At 32.7% G+C, this 23851-nt stretch overlaps 3 protein-coding genes across 8 annotated transcripts; 2 read left to right on the top strand and 1 right to left on the bottom strand.

The window, feature by feature from the left end:
* Nucleotides 1-574: 574 nt before the first annotated feature.
* LOC126770635 (uncharacterized) lies at nt 575-22792 on the bottom strand. 6 transcript variants are annotated; one of them, XM_050490137.1, is made up of 9 exons: nt 22597-22792; nt 12988-13075; nt 9857-10113; nt 9454-9667; nt 2545-2717; nt 2116-2345; nt 1576-1622; nt 1437-1504; nt 575-743 (listed from the first exon to the last, which is right to left on the bottom strand). In XM_050490137.1, the coding sequence occupies exons 4-9, from the start codon at nt 9648-9650 to the stop codon at nt 703-705; spliced, it is 756 nt and encodes a 251-aa protein (XP_050346094.1). In that variant the 5' UTR covers nt 9651-9667; nt 9857-10113; nt 12988-13075; nt 22597-22792; the 3' UTR covers nt 575-702. The 6 variants fall into 6 exon arrangements, 4 of the variants coding, with proteins under 4 accessions (XP_050346094.1, XP_050346096.1, XP_050346093.1 ...); XM_050490139.1 differs by lacking the exon at nt 1437-1504; XR_007669470.1 differs by lacking the exons at nt 9454-9667; nt 9857-10113 and having other exon boundaries at nt 2545-2773.
* On the top strand, nt 16463-19286 carry LOC126770579 (alpha-(1,3)-fucosyltransferase C-like). The gene is made up of 2 exons (XM_050490043.1): nt 16463-17488; nt 18703-19286. Exons 1-2 carry the CDS (start codon nt 16509-16511, stop codon nt 18968-18970), a joined length of 1248 nt encoding a protein of 415 aa, XP_050346000.1. The 5' UTR covers nt 16463-16508; the 3' UTR covers nt 18971-19286.
* LOC126770584 (alpha-(1,3)-fucosyltransferase C-like) lies at nt 19468-22545 on the top strand. Its single transcript, XM_050490052.1, has 2 exons — nt 19468-20628; nt 21098-22545. Exons 1-2 carry the CDS (start codon nt 19673-19675, stop codon nt 21363-21365), a joined length of 1224 nt encoding a protein of 407 aa, XP_050346009.1. The 5' UTR covers nt 19468-19672; the 3' UTR covers nt 21366-22545.
* Nucleotides 22793-23851: the final 1059 nt, after the last annotated feature.

Here is a 23851-nt window from a genome sequence, read left to right as displayed (position 1 = left end):
GATGTGGAAAGCTGAAAAATATTTACTTTGGACCGGCGAGCGGCCATTGACTAGATTGCAGAACTATTATGAGAAATAGCCCTGAAAACTACAGCAGAAAATGGTGTTTCCAGAATGTTCTCAGGGACCTTTACTTTGATGACTAAGTACTCACTTTTCTAAATGTCTTGGTTTCTTTCGAATTTCTACAACTAAACAAAACTTTTTAAATTAAGCCGACTACAAAACTACTGGAAATTATGTTAAATATTTGTATTGAAACGCATAATACACATATATTAAAAAAATACAATTTTTAGTAGTTTTAAATTTTTTAAATAATAAGGCTTTAACTGAAAGGTACGTATTATTTACTACAATGCTATCTAAAGTCGTTGATATATGTGTACATAAAAAATATAGGGCCCTAATAGAATAAAGTTAAAAGATTCCAATCGCTATATAAAAAAAAAATCCAACTTTAATTTTGAAGTCAGTTATAACTCAAAACACGATATAATAAAATCAAATAAAATTTCAATTTACTTTTTGCACTAAGTATATTTTTTCCACAATAATTTTAAACCATCTTATATACAAAACCTTACAATTTGAAGATCAAACACAACATCGATTCTATTTAATACAAATTTGTTATCAATGATTTTATCAATGTGTCTGTACATCGCGGTCGTTTTTGCTACGAATCGAACAGGAGGAACCTCATTTTGTTTTCGAACATAATTGGGAAGATGATATATTATCTGTGAACAAGATATTTAATTATTTGTCTACAAGAAACTGAAAACTAATTAGAGTTACTAGTGCTATTCTGTAAGAATTCACTTCGTATATCACTAGTGAAATATTATTAAACGTCTTACGATACGATACTTTGATGAACGTAACTTTTTTTTACAAATATGTTATAAATGTTATAGTCAATATCGTATTTGATTTTTTGACATTTTACGATCATTTTCTGCAGAGTTTTGAGTTTGTTCTTATAGAATAGCTCTAGAGCAGTACAACTTACTCCTACATATTATATTTTACAGAAGATAGTAGAATAATCTTAAAAATTAATAAAAAACTTTGTTATCTGTAAGAATAAGTTTCCACATTTTTTAGTATGTAACTGAATAATGAAAACTCTGCTGAACTTATAATTCAATTAAAATGTTTATCTCGTTAGTAGCATTTCGTAAGAGCGCACGAGAGGCATCTAGTCATTTTGAATATGGGACGAAATAAGTTTGTTATATTTACAAGAAGCTACTGTTATTTGATAATATGTATACTACTTGGTTATAAATCGTTGTATCGACTTTGGATCTTGTAAGATCAACATTTAATTTTGAAAATAGAAAAATCAAGTACATTTGTATGCATCATTATCTAGATGAAGTAAAATGTTTATAACAATATAAATATACTCAAATTATATATGCACTTACGTTTACTTAAAAGTAATGAGTGAATCGACCTGTACTTTGTAGGTGATGGAAAACTTGGTACCGGGACTCTAAAAGTTTTTGATATTTGTATGTATTAATCTTATTGCTTGAGCAAACATATAAAGAGGAAATTACATACCGGGAAGGAATATCGTTGTTATTACCAAATCGTCTCCTACAGCCAGACTGAAAAAAACAATAAGATTTCATTCCTCTTTCCGTTTTATATCTTTGGATTTGATGTTTTCATATTTTGAATATTGTTGATCCTGGTATTTAAATAAAATGCTTATTAGTTGTACAAAGACGTTATGTTCTTAAAGTGTAAGTAGCGGGACATCTTTGACAATGCTTCTCCATGATTGGTTGGCATTTTTTTTGTGTACATGTCTGAGAATATCTTCAAATAAATGCTGACTTCCTAACGACGGTTCTCTCCATAGCAGAGCATGAAAAGCGTAAGCATTATTGGTTATCTTAATTTTAATTGGAAATATTTAGGTAAGATCTACGTGTTTTATTTGGGGACATTTTCGGCATAAAATGCAGCAAGCAGCTTAAAACCTTACCAACATTCAAACTTTATTACGTCAAATAGTTTTTTTACCGAATTTACGAAAGTAATTTTTAGGTTATATATACAAACATATTTTTTGCTTATTTTGATCCAAAAACTTACTTTGGAGCATGAAGAAAAACCAATTTCCCTTAAAACTTGTTCATCGTAGCTTGGCATAGGTTGAAGTCTTGGAATAGTGTTAACAGCTGTTGTTGTCTGAACACGGCTTTCGTTAGGGTTTAAAATATCCTTTTGGCTAGCCTTTTGAGAAAATTTATTAAACAATCCGTTACTTTGATCATTTTTTTGTTCCATATTTCTTATCTCATATTGAGCGTTGACTGCCGCTTCTGTAATAATATGATTTATTTCTTAAAATAATTCAGTACATTACACATTAAGGTAGCATTCGTGTAAAATATGATTTATTTAATATTATATGACGATGCTATAGTTAAGTAATTTGTCTTATTTAAAATAAATCAATTGTTGCAACTTTAACAATCGAAACTACCAAAAATAACGTCGTAAATTAAAATTTAATTTTACCTGCGATAATATGTGGTGTAGGTGGACGGTCTTGGACTATTTTTAATATATAAGCAAGCAAAGCGATTATTAAACCAATTCCAAAGGATATCACAAAAAGGGATTTTTTTACAAAATCTTCAAAACATTCGACCAAATCGTCCATGTAGCATTCTAAGGTGTCAACTATGGCTCTGTTTGAACACATTTGAGAAAAGATCAGTTAAACTTAAACACGTTATACATATACCTGAAAACAGAAGGAAATAGTTGAGGTATTTTAAGCGCTTATTCAAGCGATAAAATAAAAATATTCAGTCTAGACAAAACCATTAAGATTCAAAGAGAGATTGTAAAGCGCTTCGTAATCTTGCAAAATGTTACCAAAGCGTTAGTATACTCTGTGACATTTCATTTTAACGGTTAAATAACGTGATCGTTTTAAAATATTCAAAAGGAGAAATGTGCTACGAACCAAGCAATTATTTTTACATTTTTGAAATATTGTGAATATTTTTTATACGCAAAAACAGGGCGCATTAAATTTTTCAATTTCACACTTCAATTTCGAAACATAGGTGCAAAATATTTTACTTTGACATATTATGCTCTATTTTGTCAAATAACTTTTTAAAATCTTCTTTTTTAAAGAATTAATTTAAGTCTTTTAAAATTAATATTTATTATAATATTTAAAATAAATAAAATAAGAGTGAGGACATAATATGTAAATATTCCGCTTAGGTTTCGTACGATTTAAATTTGTTATTTACAAAAGCGCAGGTCAAATATTATATTAGGCAAAATGTTTGTGCTAATCTTATGGAGTATAGCTTTTTTGTACTTTTATTTATTTATTTTGAACAAATTATACATATCTGAAACAATAAATACGATAGGAACTACATTAGTATAAAACTGTGTCGTAGCTACTATCGCCCTCCAATTCGACAGCACACTTATTTATTATTTGTTCATTATAAACATAACAATCAAATATCATTTAATTTAATAACACAATAACTAATAACAAAATATACTACATAAATATATACATCTAAATATATATACTATAAGGAAGGGATGGGGTAGGAAGAAAGAATAGGTTAGGTCAATGTTATATTGATCGTTTTATGCTTCAGTCTCATCATAGCCCAAATTGAGAAGCCAGTTGGTCATTTGAATTTTACACTGGTAAGTCGTAAGTGAGAAAATATTGTTCTTCTTATTTATTCTATTATATAAAATTGAGCTCAAATAATTGTATTGGTGACTTGCCATCGCTGATTTAAATGGAATGGTCTGGCAAACCCTATCACTTCTGCGTTTGTTAGATACAAACTTATTATAGGGAATATTTTTATGCTTCCGAAGAATTGTTTGCAGTATATACAGTTGACGCACTGTGAGAACTTTACAAGATTTATATAGTTCAATTGTAGGGAAACGGATAGGCTGAGAGATCATAATTTTTAATAAAAGTCTTTGTGCTCTCTCTAATCGAAGTATATTGATCTTAGCGGCACCTCCCCACGTTGTGATACAGTAAGTGAAATTTAAATTACAGATTGAATGTGATCATTCCAATTTAGCCTCTCATCTATTGTTACTCCGAGATACTTAATGGTCTTAGTGCGAGAGATTTTATTACAGTTGCAAGGAACCTGGTATTCAGAACAATTATGAGCGACTATAGGAAATGACGTAGCCGGTAAAGTATAGCTGGAGCCAAAAGTCATATAACGCGTTTTATCTATATTAAGAGTCAATAAGTTACAGGACAGCCAGTTCATTATGATAGCAAGGGCCAATTCTGCCTTATTTCGAGCATCTGACCAATTCTTACCATGGACAATTAGTGAGGTGTCGTCGGCATATGTTACGATTTTGTAGTTTGGTAATTTAAGCTTGCACAGATCATTAATGTAGACCAGGAATAAAGTCGGCCCTAGTACGCTGCCTTGAGGAACACCATTGAAAAGATCTTCCTCATCACTTACTTGATTATTTATAGAGATATATTGAGTCCGTTCGCTAAGATAACTTTCGAAGATACTTAAGACCAATCCTCTGACACCAATACTATCCAATTTCTGTAGTAATAAAGGTATAGAAACGGTCATACTCATTACAGCATCATCCGTGGATCTGCTAGTTCTGAACCCGTATTGATTATCAGCCAATATGCCGAAATTGTTTAAATAAGAGATAAGCCTACGATTAAGGATCTTTTCCAGTACTTTCGAAAAAGTGGTCAGGACCGAAATGGGTCTGTAGTTATTGACATTGTCCTTCGCTCCATTCTTATGAATAGGGTGGACGATGACCTGTTTAAAGACCCTGGGGAAAACTCCTTTAGTCAGACAAAGATTAAAAATATGTGTAAGCAAAGGGGTAAAAATAGGTTCAGAAGTTTTCACAATAGATGTTGTAATGCCGCCACACAGTTATTTTTTAGGCTGAAAATAATAGATCTGATTTCAGCTTCATCGACGTTATCTTAAACCATTGAGTTAGACAAAGGAAGAGTATTGGGGAGGTATGGGCTATACTTCTGCTGTGAGACTATTGTACTAGAAGCCAAATTTTTCCCAACATTAGCAAAAAATTTGTTAACTTTGTTTAGGGCACTAATTGGGTCAGAGCATGCCTTTAACAGGTCAACAGACGTCTTTGATTTTTTGCTAGGTATATTACCAAACGCTAGCCGGGACCTCGTTGCGGCCATTCGGCCGGTGCTAAGGAAGTGGGTCGAGCGCAAGCATGGCCCACGAACGTATCACCTCACACAGCTTTTGACCGGCCACGGTTGTTTTGGCCGGTACCTGTGTGAGATGGTCGGTAGGGAGGTGACGGTGGAGTGCCACCATTGTGGCGGAGGAGCCGTGGATACGGCGGAACACACGCGCGTAGAGTGCCCGGCGTGGGCGGAGCCTCGCGCGGTCTTATCCACGGCCGTAGGTGGAGACCTGTCGCTTCCGGCCGTCGTCGAGAAGATGGCCGGAAGCGAATAGATCTGGGCGGCAGTGTCCCGGTTCAGCGCATGCGTCATGTCGCAAAAGGAGGAGGCAGAGCGGGAGCGGGAGGACGACGTGGACTCGCTCCCGCAACGAAGAAGGAGACCTCTTCGACGGCGACGTGCCTTCGCAGGCCGGACGCTGCCGCAGAGTTAAGGTGTGGTTGGCGGCGGAGCCAGTCTGTTGATCCGCCGCGGGGCTTCAAGCCCTGACGCCCAGCCTCCAGTGGCGGACTCGGGGGAGTCCGTCACGTAACAGGACGGAGGCACAGAGAGGAGGGAGGCGTGCCCTAACACCCTGGCGCGCTCTCGACGACCGCTGGCGGGGTTGCGGTTGAAAAAAAAAAAAAAAAAAGGTATATTACCAATCAAATTGATCAATTTCCAAGTATTTTTGTTGCTCTTCCTAGCTTTCTGAAATTCGTTGCATTCGTATTCGGACTTAATTTTTTTTAATAAATTATTGCAGAAGTTTTTGTAACGGATATATGTTATTTTAAAAATAGTATTATCTGGATTTTTTTTACTTTTTTTATACAGTTTATCACGATTGCGAATGCAACGAAGTAATCCAGGCGTGATCCAGGGCTTGAGAATTCTTTTCCTGCTAGGAACAGGAATAAGATGCGTGTGATTTTTAACGATGGAAGACACTGTTTCCACAAGTTGCGTGGCTGATTTCTCCGGATCAGTTGAATTAGAGATGGCCGAAAAATCACAGATTGCAAGGTCAGCAACGATAGCGACCTCATTGACACGAATATAACTAACAGCGGATTTAGTAGGTTTCAGTTTCAAGTCACAGTAAAAAATAACCGGAACATGATCTGTAAAAGGAGCGTCAAACATAACAGTGGTGGTGTTTTTGTTACTTCTTAGGATGACATGATCAAGACACTTCTCATTTCTAGTTGGAGTGACATATGCAGGCAGCATTCCATGGATGTTAAGGTAATTATCCATACGAGGATCCTTAATAGCTGTGTTAATATTAATGTTTATATCTCCAATGATTGCTGCAGTTTTAAAGCTCGATAAACTAAGTAAGACTTTATCAAGACTGTTAATAAATGAAGAAATGTTGTAGTAAGAAGGGGAGCGGTAAATGGCTACTAGAGCAATATCAGAACGAAATTTTAAAACTAGACAGTTCCGCAAAAAGAAACTCCTCAACACGACAATCTAAACCGCTTCTGAAGTATGCAATGACGCCATCATTTTGGTTAGTGTACTGTGACTTAAAAGAACTGAAACCCGGTAACGTAGGTAAGACTGAGACCTTTCTTAACCAACATTAAAATAAGCACGTCAACCTGGTTGTTCAATCTATTTAGCAAAACCAAGAGTCTATTGAAATTGCAGTTTAAGCTTCTTATGTTAACATGAAAAACCTTTAGCCCCGTTTTGCAATTTAAAAAATCGCCACACTGCTCAGGACAAGATATTATGAATTCTGAAGCTGTTATAGCTTCAATATTTTCGTTAATTAAGTTTAACAATGGTACGATTTACAGTCGTTCTAGGGACAGAGATTCGATTCTTTTTTTGTTTTTCTTTTTTTATCTTGGCCTTACTCACTAAATATTTTGGAATATTATCAGTAAATGAAAGATTTGATAAGACTGAAAAAAGGAAAATAAAGTACGGATGTTTTGTGATGGATATATATGTATAAATATAAGGATTATAATATTGATCTAAATGATTATAAAAAATTAACAACCTAGAAATGTAGGAATAGGAGCTAAGGTTAAATATGAAAAAATCATTCATTAATATAAAAAGCTTACGAAGAACAAGTAGCATGCATCTACAGCAAATAGCGACATTTGTGACACCTAGTCATTTCTTCATTTTTAAGGAATCTAGGTCCAATTCTTTTTTTATGTGAATTCGCTGGTCACCTTCTTTCTTACGAAGAAATATTTTGCCATTAGACGTCCAGCAATAGGCGTACACATAAGATTTGGCAAAATCACGACTGAGATAAAACAACCTCTTCATTTTAGATGAAAGACTTTCCGAGATAAAAATCGGTTTGGAGGGGCCATTTATTCCGAGTTTTACTGTTGTTAATACATTTCTTTCTCGGCTCGATTTCTTATACATTCTGATAATCTTCTCTTTCATCATTACACTAGTGAAATCGACGAGCACTGTTGTGTTACTGGCATCGCGGGAATTGAGACGGAAGACATCCTTAATTTCATAAGGGTTAATGGCGACGTTGCAAAGCTTGCCAATAGAAACAATCCTATTTAACAAATTTTCTTCGGTTTCAGATTTATCAGATGGTATATTTTTGATTTCAATACAAGTAGACCTGGAAAGCCGTTCATAGTGGTCGATCCTTTCTTCCAATAGTTGTAAATATTGAAGATTTCTTTGTTTCTCAATTTGATCAGTAATTGAATCATATTTCTGTGACAAAAAATCGACAGACGCCTGAATTTCGTTATTTTGTCTCAAGATTTCATCCACCGCTGAGGATATTTTCTCAATTTTTTTTTATTCTGGTCATGTTTAAAAGATTCTAATATGTCCTTTATTTCGCACATGAAAGAGGCAAATCGTTCGCCAACATCGTCAGAACGTCGCCGCTTGTGACGGTAAGTGAGACGCCTCTTTATTAGGCTTAATTCCGGAGGTCTGAGCAGAAGCCGATGAAGCTGGAGGTGGAGTTCGCTTAAGTGGCATTGTTGTTAAATAAAATGTTCCCAAAAAAAAAGTATATACATTTTAAAATTCTGTTAGGAGTTGGGTTTGAACTCGGATTAGTTAGAAGTTCGCGAAGTTACAATCCGTCGCACACCTTACAGAGTACATCCACCACTGGGGCTTCGTGTCGAATATACGCTATTAGTTCGTATTTATAATATAACAGTAATTCTGGTGGGGTACCGGGTCATTGAACTCATGAATCCGTTGAACACAAACTGTTGAGTTTTGCAAACCTGGCCGTTATATTATTCACAATTTATGAATTTAGCACAGTATTATTAATGCAAACTTCAATAAATTTCACACTATTTTACGACTGATTACTTTAGTTTTATATGTGATAAATATATACGAAAATATGCACTTTTTATATTATTACTAAGATTATTTGAGCGGAGCAACAAAAGATACGTGTTGACTTGTCGAGTGCCGCGAGCGGGGGGGATTTACTTTATTAGTGTTTGGGATGAAAGTTATCAAACCAAACACAGAACAGCATAAAAAAATAAAAACATGTATATGTAATTATTTTTAACCCTTCAAATTTTATTTTTGAAATCAATAATACGTGAATATTATTTTAAGATTTATTTCTGAACCATAAAAAATTTATATTGAAGCATGCAATGAAAGGGAAAAGGCCACAATAGATAATTTATTTCTTGTAAAGTTTTTTCTAGAAACCTTAGAAAAAATGGAGATTTTCAAAAGATTTGAATAATCAATTGATTTAGATCTTAAAACTGTTTATGACGAAATGGATAAGATAAAAAGAAAATAATTTAATTCCATACAATAAAATATAAACGTATCTTTTATATGAAGTAAAGGTATGTTTTATTTCAGTAACACGGCCTATATCTACGTTTGTTGAGATCTGAATATTTTGCCAACGACGTCACGTGTGATAGAGGTCTTCTAAATAGGTAAATCTAAATTGAAGTTTTTACTGACGATATGAAAAGAAATAATGCAAAACACTGCCTCCAAAAAGAAACAAGATGGTAACTAAATAAAATATTTAATAAATAATTGGAATAAAACATACAATAATTTTAATATATTTCTTGCGACAAATTTAATGAAATATTTAATAAATAGGAGAGTAAATTAAAGCCATAGCCATAGGGTACTTAAGAAATCGTAATTGTTATCTTAATATATGTAACAAAACATAATGTAGCAAAGCTCACCGTATATTTTCCGTAATCCATAATAAACTCGCAATATTTGCGGCGAGCGTCAGCAGGCCTTCGTGATGGATCGACGATCCTTCGTTTTGATTTATTTCACTATTATGAACGAGACCGACCCTATCTATTATGTTTTTGGCTTCACCCATTTCTTTATGATTTTTATTTATGGGTTGTTTTAGATGTCCAACTATCATAATTACTTTTTATAAAACTTAAAAATGGAAATTGGCAATTAATTAGGACGTTTTAGTGTAATATACTATATATATAATAAATATATCTATAATAAGAATATAAATGTGCATTAATAAATGTATCGACATGATTTAGAAATGTATATGTGACATTAAATTTGATATATTCTAAAAAAGTCAGTCCTTAAATCCCTAACGATATTTACATTTTATTATTTCATCTGTCTATAAACAAGCATTCGAATCTATCACAAAATAACTTTTCAGTGTGCAATTGTGAAAAGCTGTGAATTTATTTAGCTGATTAGTTGCACATTGAAGTTACGACAGCAGCTGACAGCGGGTGATTGATTGCACCAGTTGAGCGTGGTTTTGCAGAAACCGAGGGATGGATGTTCAGTTTTTTTTGCATATGTTGAGGGTTATTTGAAAAACTGGGGCAACTAATTACTTTGTTTCGCTCCTGTAACAAAGATTTATTGTTTTTACCTAATACTTTATTTCTGTACAGTTTTTTATTTGTAATATTAAAATATAGTAACAAGGAAAAGAAACTAAAAAGCGGTAAAATATCATGGAAAAATTTAATAACATGTTGACATTATAAAAATTTGCTTTTCCTAAATAATTAAGGACAGAAGATAGACAGGATAGATTTTAACAGTGACATTGCACCTTATAAATTTCAACTTTATCGCGGCATTTAAAATTTAGTTCCTTTTAGTACACTTTTTTTTTTTTTTTATATGCCCCGGGATGGCAAATGACTCTACTCCACCTGATGGTAAGTGGTAGTAGAGTCCAAACGCGACGACGGCCAGTACAGACGGGAAAAACGTTCTGCACTAGCCGCCTTCGCCTTGCCGGCTCGCAAGATGCCTCTTCACGCCTCGTTTGTTACAATAGTTCGTTGTTTACAACCCGGGTTCCTTACCCGGGTTGTAAGAGGAGGGGAACACGTGAGCTGGTAAGGTATTCCATTTTTTGGTAGTGCGACAAAGAAAGGAGTTGCCAAATTTCTTTGTGCGCGATGGAATTGGTGTCACAGTTACGCGGTGACATCGAGAACCAGCTCGCGTGGACTTAAGAAGGAAGGGGGAAGCAGGAATTAGAGAGAATAATTCCTCAGAGCACTCGCCGTGATACAGACGATAGAAAGCGCTCAGTGCTGCTATCTCGCGACGCAATTGTAAAGGTTCAAGGGTGTTTGTGACCTTTACGTCGCCAATAATGCATACTGCACGTCGCTGCAACCGGTCCAAGGCCTCCATTAGGTACTTAGCGGAGCCATCCCAAAGGTGCGAGCAATATTCCACGCAAGACCGTACCTGTGTTTTGTACAGCAGGCACAGTTGTTGTGGCGTGAAAAAGCGCCACACCTTGTTCAGAACTCCGAGTTTTCGTGAAGCTGTTTTTATAACAGCCTCGTTGTAATCCCTTGGACTAAGGTCGCAGCGAAAGTCAATCCCCAGCATGGCGATTTTGCTTTGTATCATCAGCGGTGTGCCACAGAGGGAGGGATGAGGGTAACATGGTGACTTTTTTGCTGTGAGAGCGCACACCTGTGTTTTCTTGGCATTAAACTCAACAAGATTATCAGAACCCCATTTGGCGATGAGCTCTAATGTCCTATCGAGTTCAATGACAAGATTCTCCCGCCTCTCCTCAGTTTCCGCCCGCCCAGCCACTGCGCGTAACTTATATAACATATCATTGATATGCAAAAGAAAGAGTGTGGGAGATAGCACAGATCCCTGGGGGACCCCAGCATTCACTACATAGAATTGTGAAGCGCAACCATCTACTAAAACACGAAGGCTACGCTTGTGTAGGAAGCTGGCAATCCAGGTGCATAGCTGAGCAGGCAGACCATATGCCGGTAGCTTGGAGAGAAGACTTCTGTGCCAGACCCTGTCGAAAGCCTTGGAGATATCGAGACTGACAGCCAACGATTCTCCATGCTTGTCGATAGCTTCACCCCAGAGGTGCGTTACGTACGCTAGAAGATCACCTGTGGACCGTTTTGGTCGAATCCCGTACTGATGATCATTAATCAGACAGTGATCTTCTAGGTAATGGATCAGTTGGTTGTTTAAAATCCGTTCCATCACCTTACAAAGCACTGAGGTGATAGCTATTGGCCGATAATTTGCCGGGTCAGACCGATCCCCTTTTTTGGGAACCGCTATAATTAAATATAATATAATATAATATAACTATCCTTACTATAATTAAAAATGTTAAAAGAGTTGTCAGGGGGTTGTAAAGAAAAGTCCTAACTTGCACTAGTCCTGTCTTCTTTCAAACGAGGACGAAGGCGCGGGCGTAAACTAGTGATATCTTTATCATATATTATCTTTTATTTATCTTTTCTAATCAGGTACGCCCTTATAAAATGAAACAGTCATAACTATTGATATACTTTAACATTTACTTTCATGGAAATAGTAAACATCAAACCAATATTAAAAATCTTTTTACAATGCCTCTTCTACACTCTTTTTCTTTTTATGATTTGATCCGAGATTTAAAAGGTCGTTGAATAGACTTAGATCTAACAAAGACGTTTTTGTCTTAACATGTTGAAACACACACAAAACAGGAAAATGTTTATGAAAATACCTGATTTATTTTCATGCAAACTCGTGACTAGTAAAATAATACTAGTTCCAAGGTAAGGTAGGTTATATTACTCCTATTTATGTTTATGTTAAATAAACTATATATTTTTCAGTCAACAAAAACCAAATTCAGATCGCTAGCCAATAAACAAATAGGTTAAACAACGTCTATTTTCCATAAATTTTTACCCAAACAGAACACAGTTTTGTTTGAATTTAATCAAGATCGGCTTTACTCGCATCCAAAGAGAAAAGTATCACTGAATGCGATCTTTTATTCGCAACAAAGAAAATAAATTGTTTATTTAAACTAATAATATATTTCCTAAATATTTTGCTATTAAATCGATATTCTTGACAAAACGAACACAAGAAATTATTATATATTAAAGAATTATATTGATGAAAATTGCAAATTCTCTCTCGGCAATCTTTCTTTATCAAAATAACCATAACTGCATTTTATTCCCTTCGACAATGGATTAAGTTTCAGTAATTATGCCAAAAATATATAATGGCGCATAACAAAATTCGTAACCTCACAATCTTAATCTTAAATTCTTATTTTTAAAAACACATTACTTTAAAAACATAATTGTAATATGATTTACTGCATTAAAGAAAAAGCATTTGACTAAATCTCAGAATATAAAGTGCTATCTTAAGTATTTACATAATTTATAAGCACTTATAGAACGTCTCAGTACTTGCCTTACCTTGTATTTATTCTAAGCATCGGGACAGCGGTCTTTATTGTTAATCCCCTTGTTTAAATCCTCTTTGTGGTCAGCGGATTAGGAGAACCTAAAGTCGAAAGAGTTTTTTTAATTTGTATACATAATATTGTGTAACGCCTCCCAGTCATCATCCCATGTGTTCCGGTTTGAAGGATGAGTGAGCCAGTATAATTATTACAAGCATAAGGGACATAACAGATTCATCATCTTCAACGAATATTGCATTAGAAAAATATTAAATCGCAAATATATTAGTAGCACTGATCGATAATCCATTATTATTTGTATCAACGATCGAGTCAGGAGCTAAGATTGGTCAACATGTTTTATCTGTTCTTAAACATATAATATACGATTATATTACAAAAATATCAAATTTATCAAAGTGTCCACAATTTTGCATATGGGTGTTTATCGGTATTGATGTTTTTAGGGAATTACAAAAATATCAGTGGTATAATATTCAGCTATCGCTACTTAATCCCTGATGCGTAACGTGAACTTGCTGTCATTAAAAAAACGATAAGTCTGTTTATAATACATCAACAAAGTGCCTCGTAAAAATAAAATTATATAATATATAAGTATATTTTTACGAACAAGAACACCGTACGAGTAGGTCCAGATTGGAGTAGGTCATCAGATGTTGTACCGCGAACTTTTTTTTTAGATAAATGTTCTTCTTTTTCGTCGTGACACTCTTGTCAGAGCGGTCGTGGTTGCCATGAAGTATTATGAATTGTTCGGCGCAGATGTTATTCGCCTCACGAGGTTTTACCATATGTCCCTGTTAGTGGTGAGCCTGATGCATTCATTCAAAGGACTCCCAACAGTTGTTTTTATTTGGTCAGTCCATCGCTTGGGCGTCCTTCCACGTGGTATGGTGCCATCCACCTTGCTTTGAACGACAAGACGCTCTATGGAGTTATTTCCTTGCTGGGAAACGTGTCCAAAAAAAGTTAGTATGCGCTTTCTAAACAGCGCCGAAAGACGCTGTTTGATGCCGAGTTCTTGAAGGATAAAAATAAAGATATTGGTGCGAAATTCGGTCCACGAAACTCTAGGCATTCGTCTCCAGCACCACATCTTTAGAGCATCGATCTTCTTTTTTTTCGACCAGCTGCAAAGTCCACGTTTCCGCAGCGTATAGAAATATAGGGAAAACAAGCGTTTGTACGAGCCGGATCTTTGGTAATGTTTCTGTTCCTCCATATTTTCTTCAGCCTCTCCATAGCAGTTCTCGTAATTGCCATACGTCGCTTGACCTCGTCTACGCATCCGCCATTATTCGATATTAAAGCTCCCAAATATATATAGGATTGGACGACCTCACAGTTCGCAATCTGAGTGATCTCGGGTGAGTTGTTTTTGGCCCGGTCTACAATCATTATCTTCATAAATGTTCACTCTACAAATAACGGTGCAAATAAAGATAATATTAAATAAAAATATCAGAGACAAGAAGTCATTTTTCACCAATGAGTACTCCAGATAGATCTTTTCGCATCCTATCAGGTCGATAGTGATCAGAGTTATGTCTTAGCGTTATCACTAGGTTCAAGCTAAAAGACAAATGTAAAGGAATCTTTTTTGTATATATATATACTCTATTTTTGAAATGTTCGTAGTGTGGATTCCATACAAATCTGAAATATTCACAAAAGAACAAGAAAACGTACTAAAGCTGCGTTAAATCGTTTTGTTTGAACATTTCTGAAAAATTTACCAAGTATGCTGTGAATGTCAATGTGGAGATGAAACTGTAACTTTGAATGTAGTATACTTTCCAAATCACGTGTGTGATCCAATTCAGCTAGAAATAAATCCATTGATGAAATAAGATCGACTTATAGTGATTTTTTTTTCTATTGAAATGAATGACAAAGCATTTTTGGTTATTTACTATACTCAAAAATTGATTCAGATTGCCCCAATGCGGGCACTGAGGACAGAGATGAGGTACGTAGGTATATATGAACCAGTATATTTGATGAAGGTCCAATTGTGATACTGTTACTATCGAAGTATCTTTCGTATGAATTCGTTTGTGTGTTTGCGGCCACTGTAGGTTTGTGAACGAATCCATTTAATCTACTTAATGCATAGTCAGCGCTATTCAATCGCGTTGTCTTCATCATCACTATATTCCAGGTGTATAATGAACAACGACGTGTCCATGAACTACTGCTTAGTACTGTTTTTGGATCATATTTTTTGTAATTGTGTGTAATATTTTATCGAAGTAATAAATATTATCACGAATAAATATTATCAGTATGGTAAATACTATTTCATGGAAGCGTCTCTAGCTTCAAGATTAAAATTTCCCGCAGAGCTAATTAATAGAACTTTATTATTTCTTTACTTTAGTCTTTTTCAGTTGAATTTTCCTTCTTAATATTTCGTTTACCAATGAAATTTTAAAATGAATATTAATATATTTACTTCTTTTTATAAGTAAATGATCTGTCTGATTCATACTCATTTCTATCGACTTAAAAAATATTATCATTACTGTAGCCATTATTTACCTTTAAAATAATTATATAATAAATAAAATAAAAACACGCTGCATGGTTGGATTCACATGTGGTAGAATTTCAGTGAAATAAGACACATGTAGACACAAATTAAGTTCACGAAAACTTAGTATCATTGAGATGATAGGAAATACAAATACAATTTTTTTTTTGTTTCAGCAAATTATTAAAACAGTCGTTTAAATATATGGAGACTTTTTATAAAGTTTTAAGTGGAAAATGGAGTTAGGAAGTCGCCAGTGTTTACGTTTATCGAAGAGAACGTTAATCCGTATATACTGCGCCTGATCTGTTTTTGAAAGTGCACATGATTTTGCGCACACAATTGTGCATTATATATCTGCTGCGCATATGACTAGTGTCTGACAGCTCTGGCTTAAATTTATTTCCGACAATGTTATTAATAAGCGGTAATTTAAACTTGTAATCCTTCGAAGAAATTTGCGAGGTATATACAGTTGAGGATTGTTTCCGTTAAATGCTTAACAGATATCGAAATAAGTCATCACGAAGAGATATTTATATCTATATATGAATACTCAGAATTACAAATACTTAATGAAAATGATTGTATATGATATCTTATAAATTTTTTGGCTTAAAATTCTATTGTTGTTGTAAAATACGATAAGATAAGCTTGAAATTTTGGCAGCGAATTAGCGTCTACTGACTTGCACATGCCGTACTTTTGTACATACATAGACATTAAGAATTCTTTCGAGTTTCTTCATAGTCAAATCAATTAAATTGGATTAACCGATCTATTTAACAAGCATTGTAATTCACTTGCATTAGATCATGAAATTTATCATTTTCGTACTTGAAAAGATAGTATTTTTTTAAATCGCTTGTTTGATTAACTATGTCGATACTTGTGTTAGTAATTGGTTATATCAATAGTGATAATACAGACCATGTAGCGAAGTGCACGTGTGTTTTGATTGTGAATTAAAGAGAAAATGAGGTTTAATTTATCAACTAAAACTTTTTTTTGCATATCAACATTAACTTTGTTGATCTTTCTATATCTGTCATTAAAAGATATTAAAAGAGCTAATGTCAGTATATTTAATAGCAGGATACAGAACGTAGAAGAATCAGTGGAAAAATTGATTGCGAAATTAGAAGAATCAAAAGTAATAAAAAATGTTCCAAAAAATGACATAAAGAAAATGAAATATATTTTGCAATGGACATCGCCTAAGAATATACCTTTTGTGTATATGGGTAAGGGACAGCAAGGATTCATAGACAGGAATTGTAGTTACATTAATTGTTTTGTTACGAGTGACCGAAATTATCTTGGCGATTATAGAAAATTTGATGTCATTGCGTTCGCAGGACCTGAAATAGTACACGCATCTAAACAAACCTTACCTGCTAAGAGATCCGCGTATCAGAAATTTGCATTTGCAAGTATAGAATCACCAGATTATTATCCAGTTTGTTCTGACAAATTAGACAATTTCTTCAACTGGACTTGGACTTACAAAGTTAATTCAGATGCTAGATGGGGCTACATGGTCGTGCGAGATTCAAATAATACGGTTATTGGACCAAATGCTGAAATGCATTGGTTAAAGCTGGAAGAAATGAGTCCCGTTAGCAACGAATTCAAACAAAAGTTAAAAACTAAAACTAAAGCAGCGGCTTGGTTTGTCTCCAACTGTAATTCCAGGAGTGGTAGAGAAAAATTTGTGAATGAACTAAATGAACAATTAAAAAAGTACAAACTTAACGTTGATATTTATGGTCGCTGTGGGCCACTGAAGTGTCCTACAGAAAAGCACGATGAATGTGTCAAAATGATCGAAACTGATTATTATTTTTATTTGTCATTTGAGAATTCGTTTGCTGAGGATTACGTGACTGAAAAATTATTGACAAGCTTAGAAAACAATGCAGTGCCAATAGTTTTTGGTGCTGCTAACTATACAAGGTAATTTATGTTTAAATTTATTTTATCAGCTTTAGATAAATCTAACGTTAACATTTTACATATTCAATTAATACAATGTACTTTTAGATAATAATGATTCAATCAGTACAATAAACCGTTATGTTAAACTAAAATTAGCTGATGTAAACGACAATAATTTTCATAGTATTTTAATTCTAATTTTAATTTAGTAATAATATTCAGTGATAATGCTTTATTTTCATAGGGCAAGACTTAACTGATTTCTCCTGAAATAACAGAGTTCGAATAAAGCCACAAACCATCCAATATTTTAAGATCGAATATTTCCTGTAAATTAAGACGTTAAAAATAAACTAACTTTAATTTATATTATATACCAACATATAAATACATAATAATAAAAAAAAAATAATGATAAAAATATAAAATTATGGTAATTAAATAATGCGATTATTACAAAATAATTTTTTGTAGTAATATAAGAATTCGCTTATAACAATTTTTGGATGTATAATTATAATTGGAAAAAAATATATTATTTACCACGTTACGTTTCATAGTTTTTTTTTATTGGCAAAAGCACCTGATGATAAGTGGTCACCGACGCCCATAGAAATTGGTTCTAAGAGAAATTAGGATTGTTCCCAAGCACCTTAGGAGATGTTAAGGACTTGCATAAAGCCTTACCACCAAGTAAATTAGTGCTTGGATGTGTCAAATAGTTAGTGATCACACATGACAGTTTGTTTACGTACTAGCTGTAAACCTTCAAAAATGAAATTTCCATTTTACGTTAAGAGTCAAACTAACATAAATGGTTTGATACAATTGTATGCATCACCAGCTTGTACGCTATCATTTTTTAATATAAAATATAATTCTTGATATAATTTTAGCAAAGTATATATATTGAGCTTCATTTGTGCTTCTTGTATTGTTATATAACACTTTCTTATATCGGGTGAAAGGATTTGTGAAGTCGGCCTGTATGGTTACCTTCCATATAATTCCATAAACTTCTACCGCCAAACAACAGAATATTATTTTTACAAGCTTAAAGGATATTACATCTTAGATCCCTTGGTTAATAGTGGACAAATCACAAATTGGACAAATCTAGAGCTTGATATCGACATATGTTTACGTCATTGTTCAAAGTCTAAAATAAAAAAAAACAGGTCATAGTTTGCAAATACAGAATATATAAATTTTTTGTGTTTTTTGTGTAACAGATTCATGCCAGATGGTATGTACCTAAATGCAAGAGAATTAGGCGCTGAAAAGTTAGCTGAGAAAATGAACGAGCTTATACTTAATCCAGATCTCTACGTGGAATACTTCAGATGGAAGAACCATTACTCGTATCATCGTAAATCTGATAGTATAGAAACTGATGAGTACTGTAGATTTTGTTCTATGTTAAATGAGGAAGATTTGGTTAAAAAAATTACGACTTATCCTAACTTTAGGAAATGGTGGGATCCTCCAAATCGCTGTTGATTAAAATTTTTGGTTGTACATTGGTGACACTTTTCCCTTCGTATCTCAAGCTATTCGTTTTTAATTGTTGTACCAGCGTGACAAATGAACGAACGCACTGTAATATTAATATCATTTAATAAAATAAAATAATAAAAAACATAATTCGAGCTTAGGCGATAAAAAAATAATATACCAATATTTTTTTTAAATCCATGCTTTTTAATAATGCTTAGGTTTAAATCTCTACGTCATTTTCGACTTATTTACCAAACTCCTTCCATTTCCATATGCCATGGTATATAAAATAGCTTGCATTTATAATCTCAGTTAAATCTATTTATCGTGTAAGAAAACTTTATTTACGCAAAAATAAGTGTTTTCTGTTCTATTATGTTAAAAAAAGAATAATAAAATATTTTTATTTAAATTTGTTTATCGTATTCCTTGATATAATTATATAATATTATAAATATATTATTCAAAGAGATAATTATACGATTACGATTTAGTACGATTTAATACGATTTGTACTTATTAAAATTTAGAGATGAATGAACCTTAAATAATTTGTTGATTTGTTGATGCAGTCGTGTCAGACTCAATTTTACGGTTTGTTTGTTTATCTGTTTAGCATAGTTTCTACGACATGCTTTAAACACACACGACAAACATAGTAAGTCTAAACGTAGACGCGAGTAGTGGTTACTGAATTGAAGAGAAATGAAAAACAATATTTTTACAAAAGTCGTTACCTACTGTTTAGTAACTGCAATTTTCTTGTTTTTATATAAGTTATTTATTGATTTTAAATATACAAATGACATAAATAATGTTGAAATTATGATAGAAAATATAGAAAATATTCAAATAGTTACGGAAAGTGATAACAAATTGAATCTAAAATATATTTTGCAATGGACCTCACCGAAAAATGTACCATTTGTATACATGGGTGAAGGACGACAAGGGTTTATTGACAGGAATTGTTCATTTACCAACTGTTTTGTCACAGCTAATGAATTATACCTAGGTGATTATACAAAATTTGATGTAATTGCATTTGCTGGGCCTGAAGTAAGGTTTATGACGAAACTAGGTTTTTTTGATCGTTTACCCAAAAAAAGGTCACCACATCAAAAATATGTTTTTGCTAGCATTGAATCAGCTGAAAATTATCCAGTGTGTAGTGATATATTCAATGGCTTTTTTAATTGGACATGGACATATAGATTGGATTCCGAAGCGAAATGGGGATATATTGTGATAAGAGATTCTACTAACAAAATAGTAGGGCCTAAAACGAATATGCAATGGATGAAATTAGAACATATGGATCCTGTTAGTGAAGATCTAAAAATAATTTTGAGAAATAAAACTAAAGCGGCTGCTTGGTTCATATCTAATTGTTACTCAAGAAGTGGACGAGAAATATTTGTTCAAAGATTACAAAAGCGGCTCGCAAAATACGACCTGGAAATTGATATTTATGGTGAATGCGGCTCTATGGAGTGCCCTCGTGATAAAGATGACGAATGCAATAAATTAATTGAGAAGGATTATTACTTTTATCTCTCTTTCGAAAATTCGTTTGCTGAAGATTATGTGACTGAAAAATTATTGCACCCATTAAAGAATAACGCTGTGCCAATTGTATATGGCGGTGCGAATTATACGAGGTATTTTTATTTACAACACTGATATTAGAAATTTATTTATAAGTGCATTGCATTATATGGTTTTTTAGTTTGTCACTTAAATATAAACTTTATTTGTTTTGAGATTAAGTTCTTTTTAGAAAGGTTGAAATAACTTAATATATTTCCTTGATTTTAGCGATCAGAGAGTTGATATTACGTACTGTTAATGTAAAAATTCTATTACAATTGTTTTATGCTACTAAACCTTTTGACTTTAATATACTATAAGAGTAGTACCTACATATTATTATATATTATATTCTTACCTTTACTTTCATTATATAAAGCTGAATATTTTGTTTGTTTATTAGTTTGAACGTATTTATTGACTAACGGGGGCTTAGTAGTAACTTTTATCGATAAATTTATCAATGAATAATAATAATTAATCTCAAATTTTATTTTAAATTGGTATTATTAAGTCTAATTTAATAAAATACAATTGCAGGTTTATGCCCGATGGAATATATCTGAATGCTAGAGAGTTGGGTCCAGAAAAACTGGCTTTAAAAATGTACGAATTAATAAAAGATCCAGAATCGTATGCCAGTTTTTTCAGATGGAAAAATCACTATTCCTACTACGGCAGACATGAGAGCATCGAAACGAATGATTATTGTAGATTTTGTTCTATGCTTAATGAGGAAGACTTGGTTACTGCTACGTCGGTTTACGAGAATTTTCGAAGTTGGTGGGATCCGCCACATCGTTGCTAAAGGAAATTAACGTGAAGTGATATCGTATAATAATATAATTTAATATTTTACAAATATGTGGAAACTTGTGACAATAATGAAATGAATACAATAAGTACTTATACGGCTTTAGATTTTGAGCTGAATATGCAAAAAAAAAATTATTACACTAAATAAAAACAATCAATGAAATTACCTTTCGTATATGAGACATTATGTGAACCCCTATATACTCGTATACGTTCGTAATTAATAACACACCCATTTACATATAATTATTTTATCAGTTCGTTCGCAGTTAATCGATAATAACTAAATATTTTTATAGTGTTCATGTTAAGTTTTTAGTAATTATACTTAATGATATAAGATCATATAGTCAGTACTCTCAAGTGACGATAGTTCTAGTTATCTGACATCTCTTTACTACATACTAAGACATTTTTTTTCTAAGATTATCTGGCGTTGGTGAACTATCATATGGTCCATTTGCCCGCCCGTACATACTCGTATATTATAAAAAACCAAAACCGAAGATGGTCTTCAAAAGCCAACTTGAATTGGCTTCATTGGTTTTTTCTTAAAAAATATTCTTGTATAATAATATATTTAGATTTATGGTAAAAAATTAAATTTATAAGCTTAAACCTAGGTGGTTATACCTTTATATATAGTTTTACGCTTTAACAATATTGTTAACGTATTTTAATTCTTATGCTACCGGGCAATAGAATGGTAAATCGCCCGACCCTAAATCGAGCTATCTCAATGAAGAAAAGAATTAATATTGATTTATAACTTATTTACTACAAGTATGTAATTTTGAAGCATAATTACTGTACAGTAATATATATACATATATGTTCAGCTTAATAAAAATTATTATTATTGATTTTTAATTGGAAGTACTTAAATTAGCAGAACGCTATTAATACGATAAGGAAATAACCTCTATACATTGTTTTTTAAATGCTTATTTTTCTTGACAGTGTTCATGATTTTTAGAAGTACCTGGATAATGTAAATAATTCAGAATTATAAGACCGTCTTTCATCAAAAGTCATTTAAATGTAACTGATCTGTAGAATTATAATATAGAAATAATTTTGTTAAATGTTCTGAATACACTTACAGTACTTACTTTTTCAAGTACCTTATGTATTGAACTAGATAAATAATGATGGATGATAAATACAAATAATAATAAAATAATAACGATTATAAATCTAATCAAAACTGTTTTATTTCTTACCTTTGATGAATCTTCCAGTTTCCTTCCAGAACTTTCTTATAAGCCGCTCTCGATTGGATATGTGAGTAAATATAAATTCATATTATAAGAGATGCAGCGTGGGGTGGGGGGGGGGGGTTAGAAAAAGGTGACATATATAAACTTCAAAGTATAAAATAAAATATAATTAATATCTTTTGACATTTAAGTAAAATGAGAAAAATCGCAAACAAAAAATAAAAAATAAGGATGTCTCTATGTAATTTCTAATAAAGTAAAATACTATATAATATATTACGACTGTTCATTTAACATAGAATAAGTCAACAATATATATTTGAGCTTATACATTCCCTAAATCTGTTGGAATAATGTTATAATACGGAAAATTATATTCATCGTATTAAGCACCGCAATAATGCAGCAGCTATACAAGAATTCGTGTCTATTTATTTGTCAAATAATAAATAACAGGTAATAAAAGCTCAACGAAATGAAGAAACGGAAATATATATAAGCCGAACTGCTTATAAGATTGCCAAAACTGTAATGAATGATAAAATAAAACCATTTTTCAATAACCCATATGAAACATCCACTTACACCCAATTAGTATAGCTGTAATTATGGATAATCACTCTAGCTCTATTAGACGACATTTTAAAAATATCATGCATGTCTCACCTTGTTTCAGAACGATCGTAACCAGATCCATTATGCTCTTCGCAGCAGCGAACGTAATTATACGGGCTATAAATAGTAAAATGGTTTTATCTTCTTAAGAGTAGGAAAAATATTAAAACAAATTGATTTCTTGTTGGCTGACTTGTGTATACAATATTGCAGTTTATTTTGCTATTAAACTTATCGTACTATTATGGGATATTCGATTGCAAAAGACGTTATGAACCACTAATAAGCTGTATTAAAAACAAATATAAGGATTTTTTTTGAGTAAAATACAATTTTATTACACCTAAAGTACGATCATAGAGGCTCCTATCTAAGATCGTACTTTTAACTTAAAAAATACAGTTGTTTTGAAATCACACACAGATTTTTCAATTTTAAATGATTGTATATAATTATAGATATATTTTAATATTTTGTCAATCTCTTATCGTCAACACAATAGGATGTAATAACAGAATGTAAATATGTATTTATTTAAATATACCAATTTTTAACTGTACAATATAATTATAGACGAGGCGTTATTTTAGAACGCGTATTATATACATATTTTAAGATAAGAGTGTATTCTTGTATTACCATT

This window comes from Nymphalis io, chromosome 9 (assembly GCF_905147045.1).
Source record: "Nymphalis io chromosome 9, ilAglIoxx1.1, whole genome shotgun sequence".
Lineage (NCBI taxonomy): Eukaryota > Metazoa > Arthropoda > Insecta > Lepidoptera > Nymphalidae > Nymphalis > Nymphalis io.
Note: the sequence above shows the minus strand (reverse complement) of the source record. Positions and strands in the feature narration are given on the sequence as shown.

What these genes read in the sequence shown, in the direction of transcription:
- LOC126770579 (XM_050490043.1), top strand. Translation starts at nt 16,509, where the DNA reads ATGAGGTTTAATTTATCAACTAAAACTTTTTTTTGCATATCAACATTA. An exon ending in GGTGCTGCTAACTATACAAG is followed by an intron (nt 17,489 to 18,702) that starts GTAATTTATGTT and finishes TTTGTGTAACAG; the next exon opens with ATTCATGCCAGATGGTATGT.
- LOC126770584 (XM_050490052.1), top strand. Translation starts at nt 19,673, where the DNA reads ATGAAAAACAATATTTTTACAAAAGTCGTTACCTACTGTTTAGTAACT. An exon ending in GGCGGTGCGAATTATACGAG is followed by an intron (nt 20,629 to 21,097) that starts GTATTTTTATTT and finishes ATACAATTGCAG; the next exon opens with GTTTATGCCCGATGGAATAT.
- LOC126770635 (XM_050490136.1), bottom strand. Translation starts at nt 9,650, where the DNA reads ATGATAGTTGGACATCTAAAACAACCCATAAATAAAAATCATAAAGAA. An exon ending in TGGATTACGGAAAATATACG is followed by an intron (nt 2,718 to 9,453) that starts GTGAGCTTTGCT and finishes GTGTTCAAACAG; the next exon opens with AGCCATAGTTGACACCTTAG. An exon ending in TACACCACATATTATCGCAG is followed by an intron (nt 2,346 to 2,544) that starts GTAAAATTAAAT and finishes ATATTATTACAG; the next exon opens with AAGCGGCAGTCAACGCTCAA.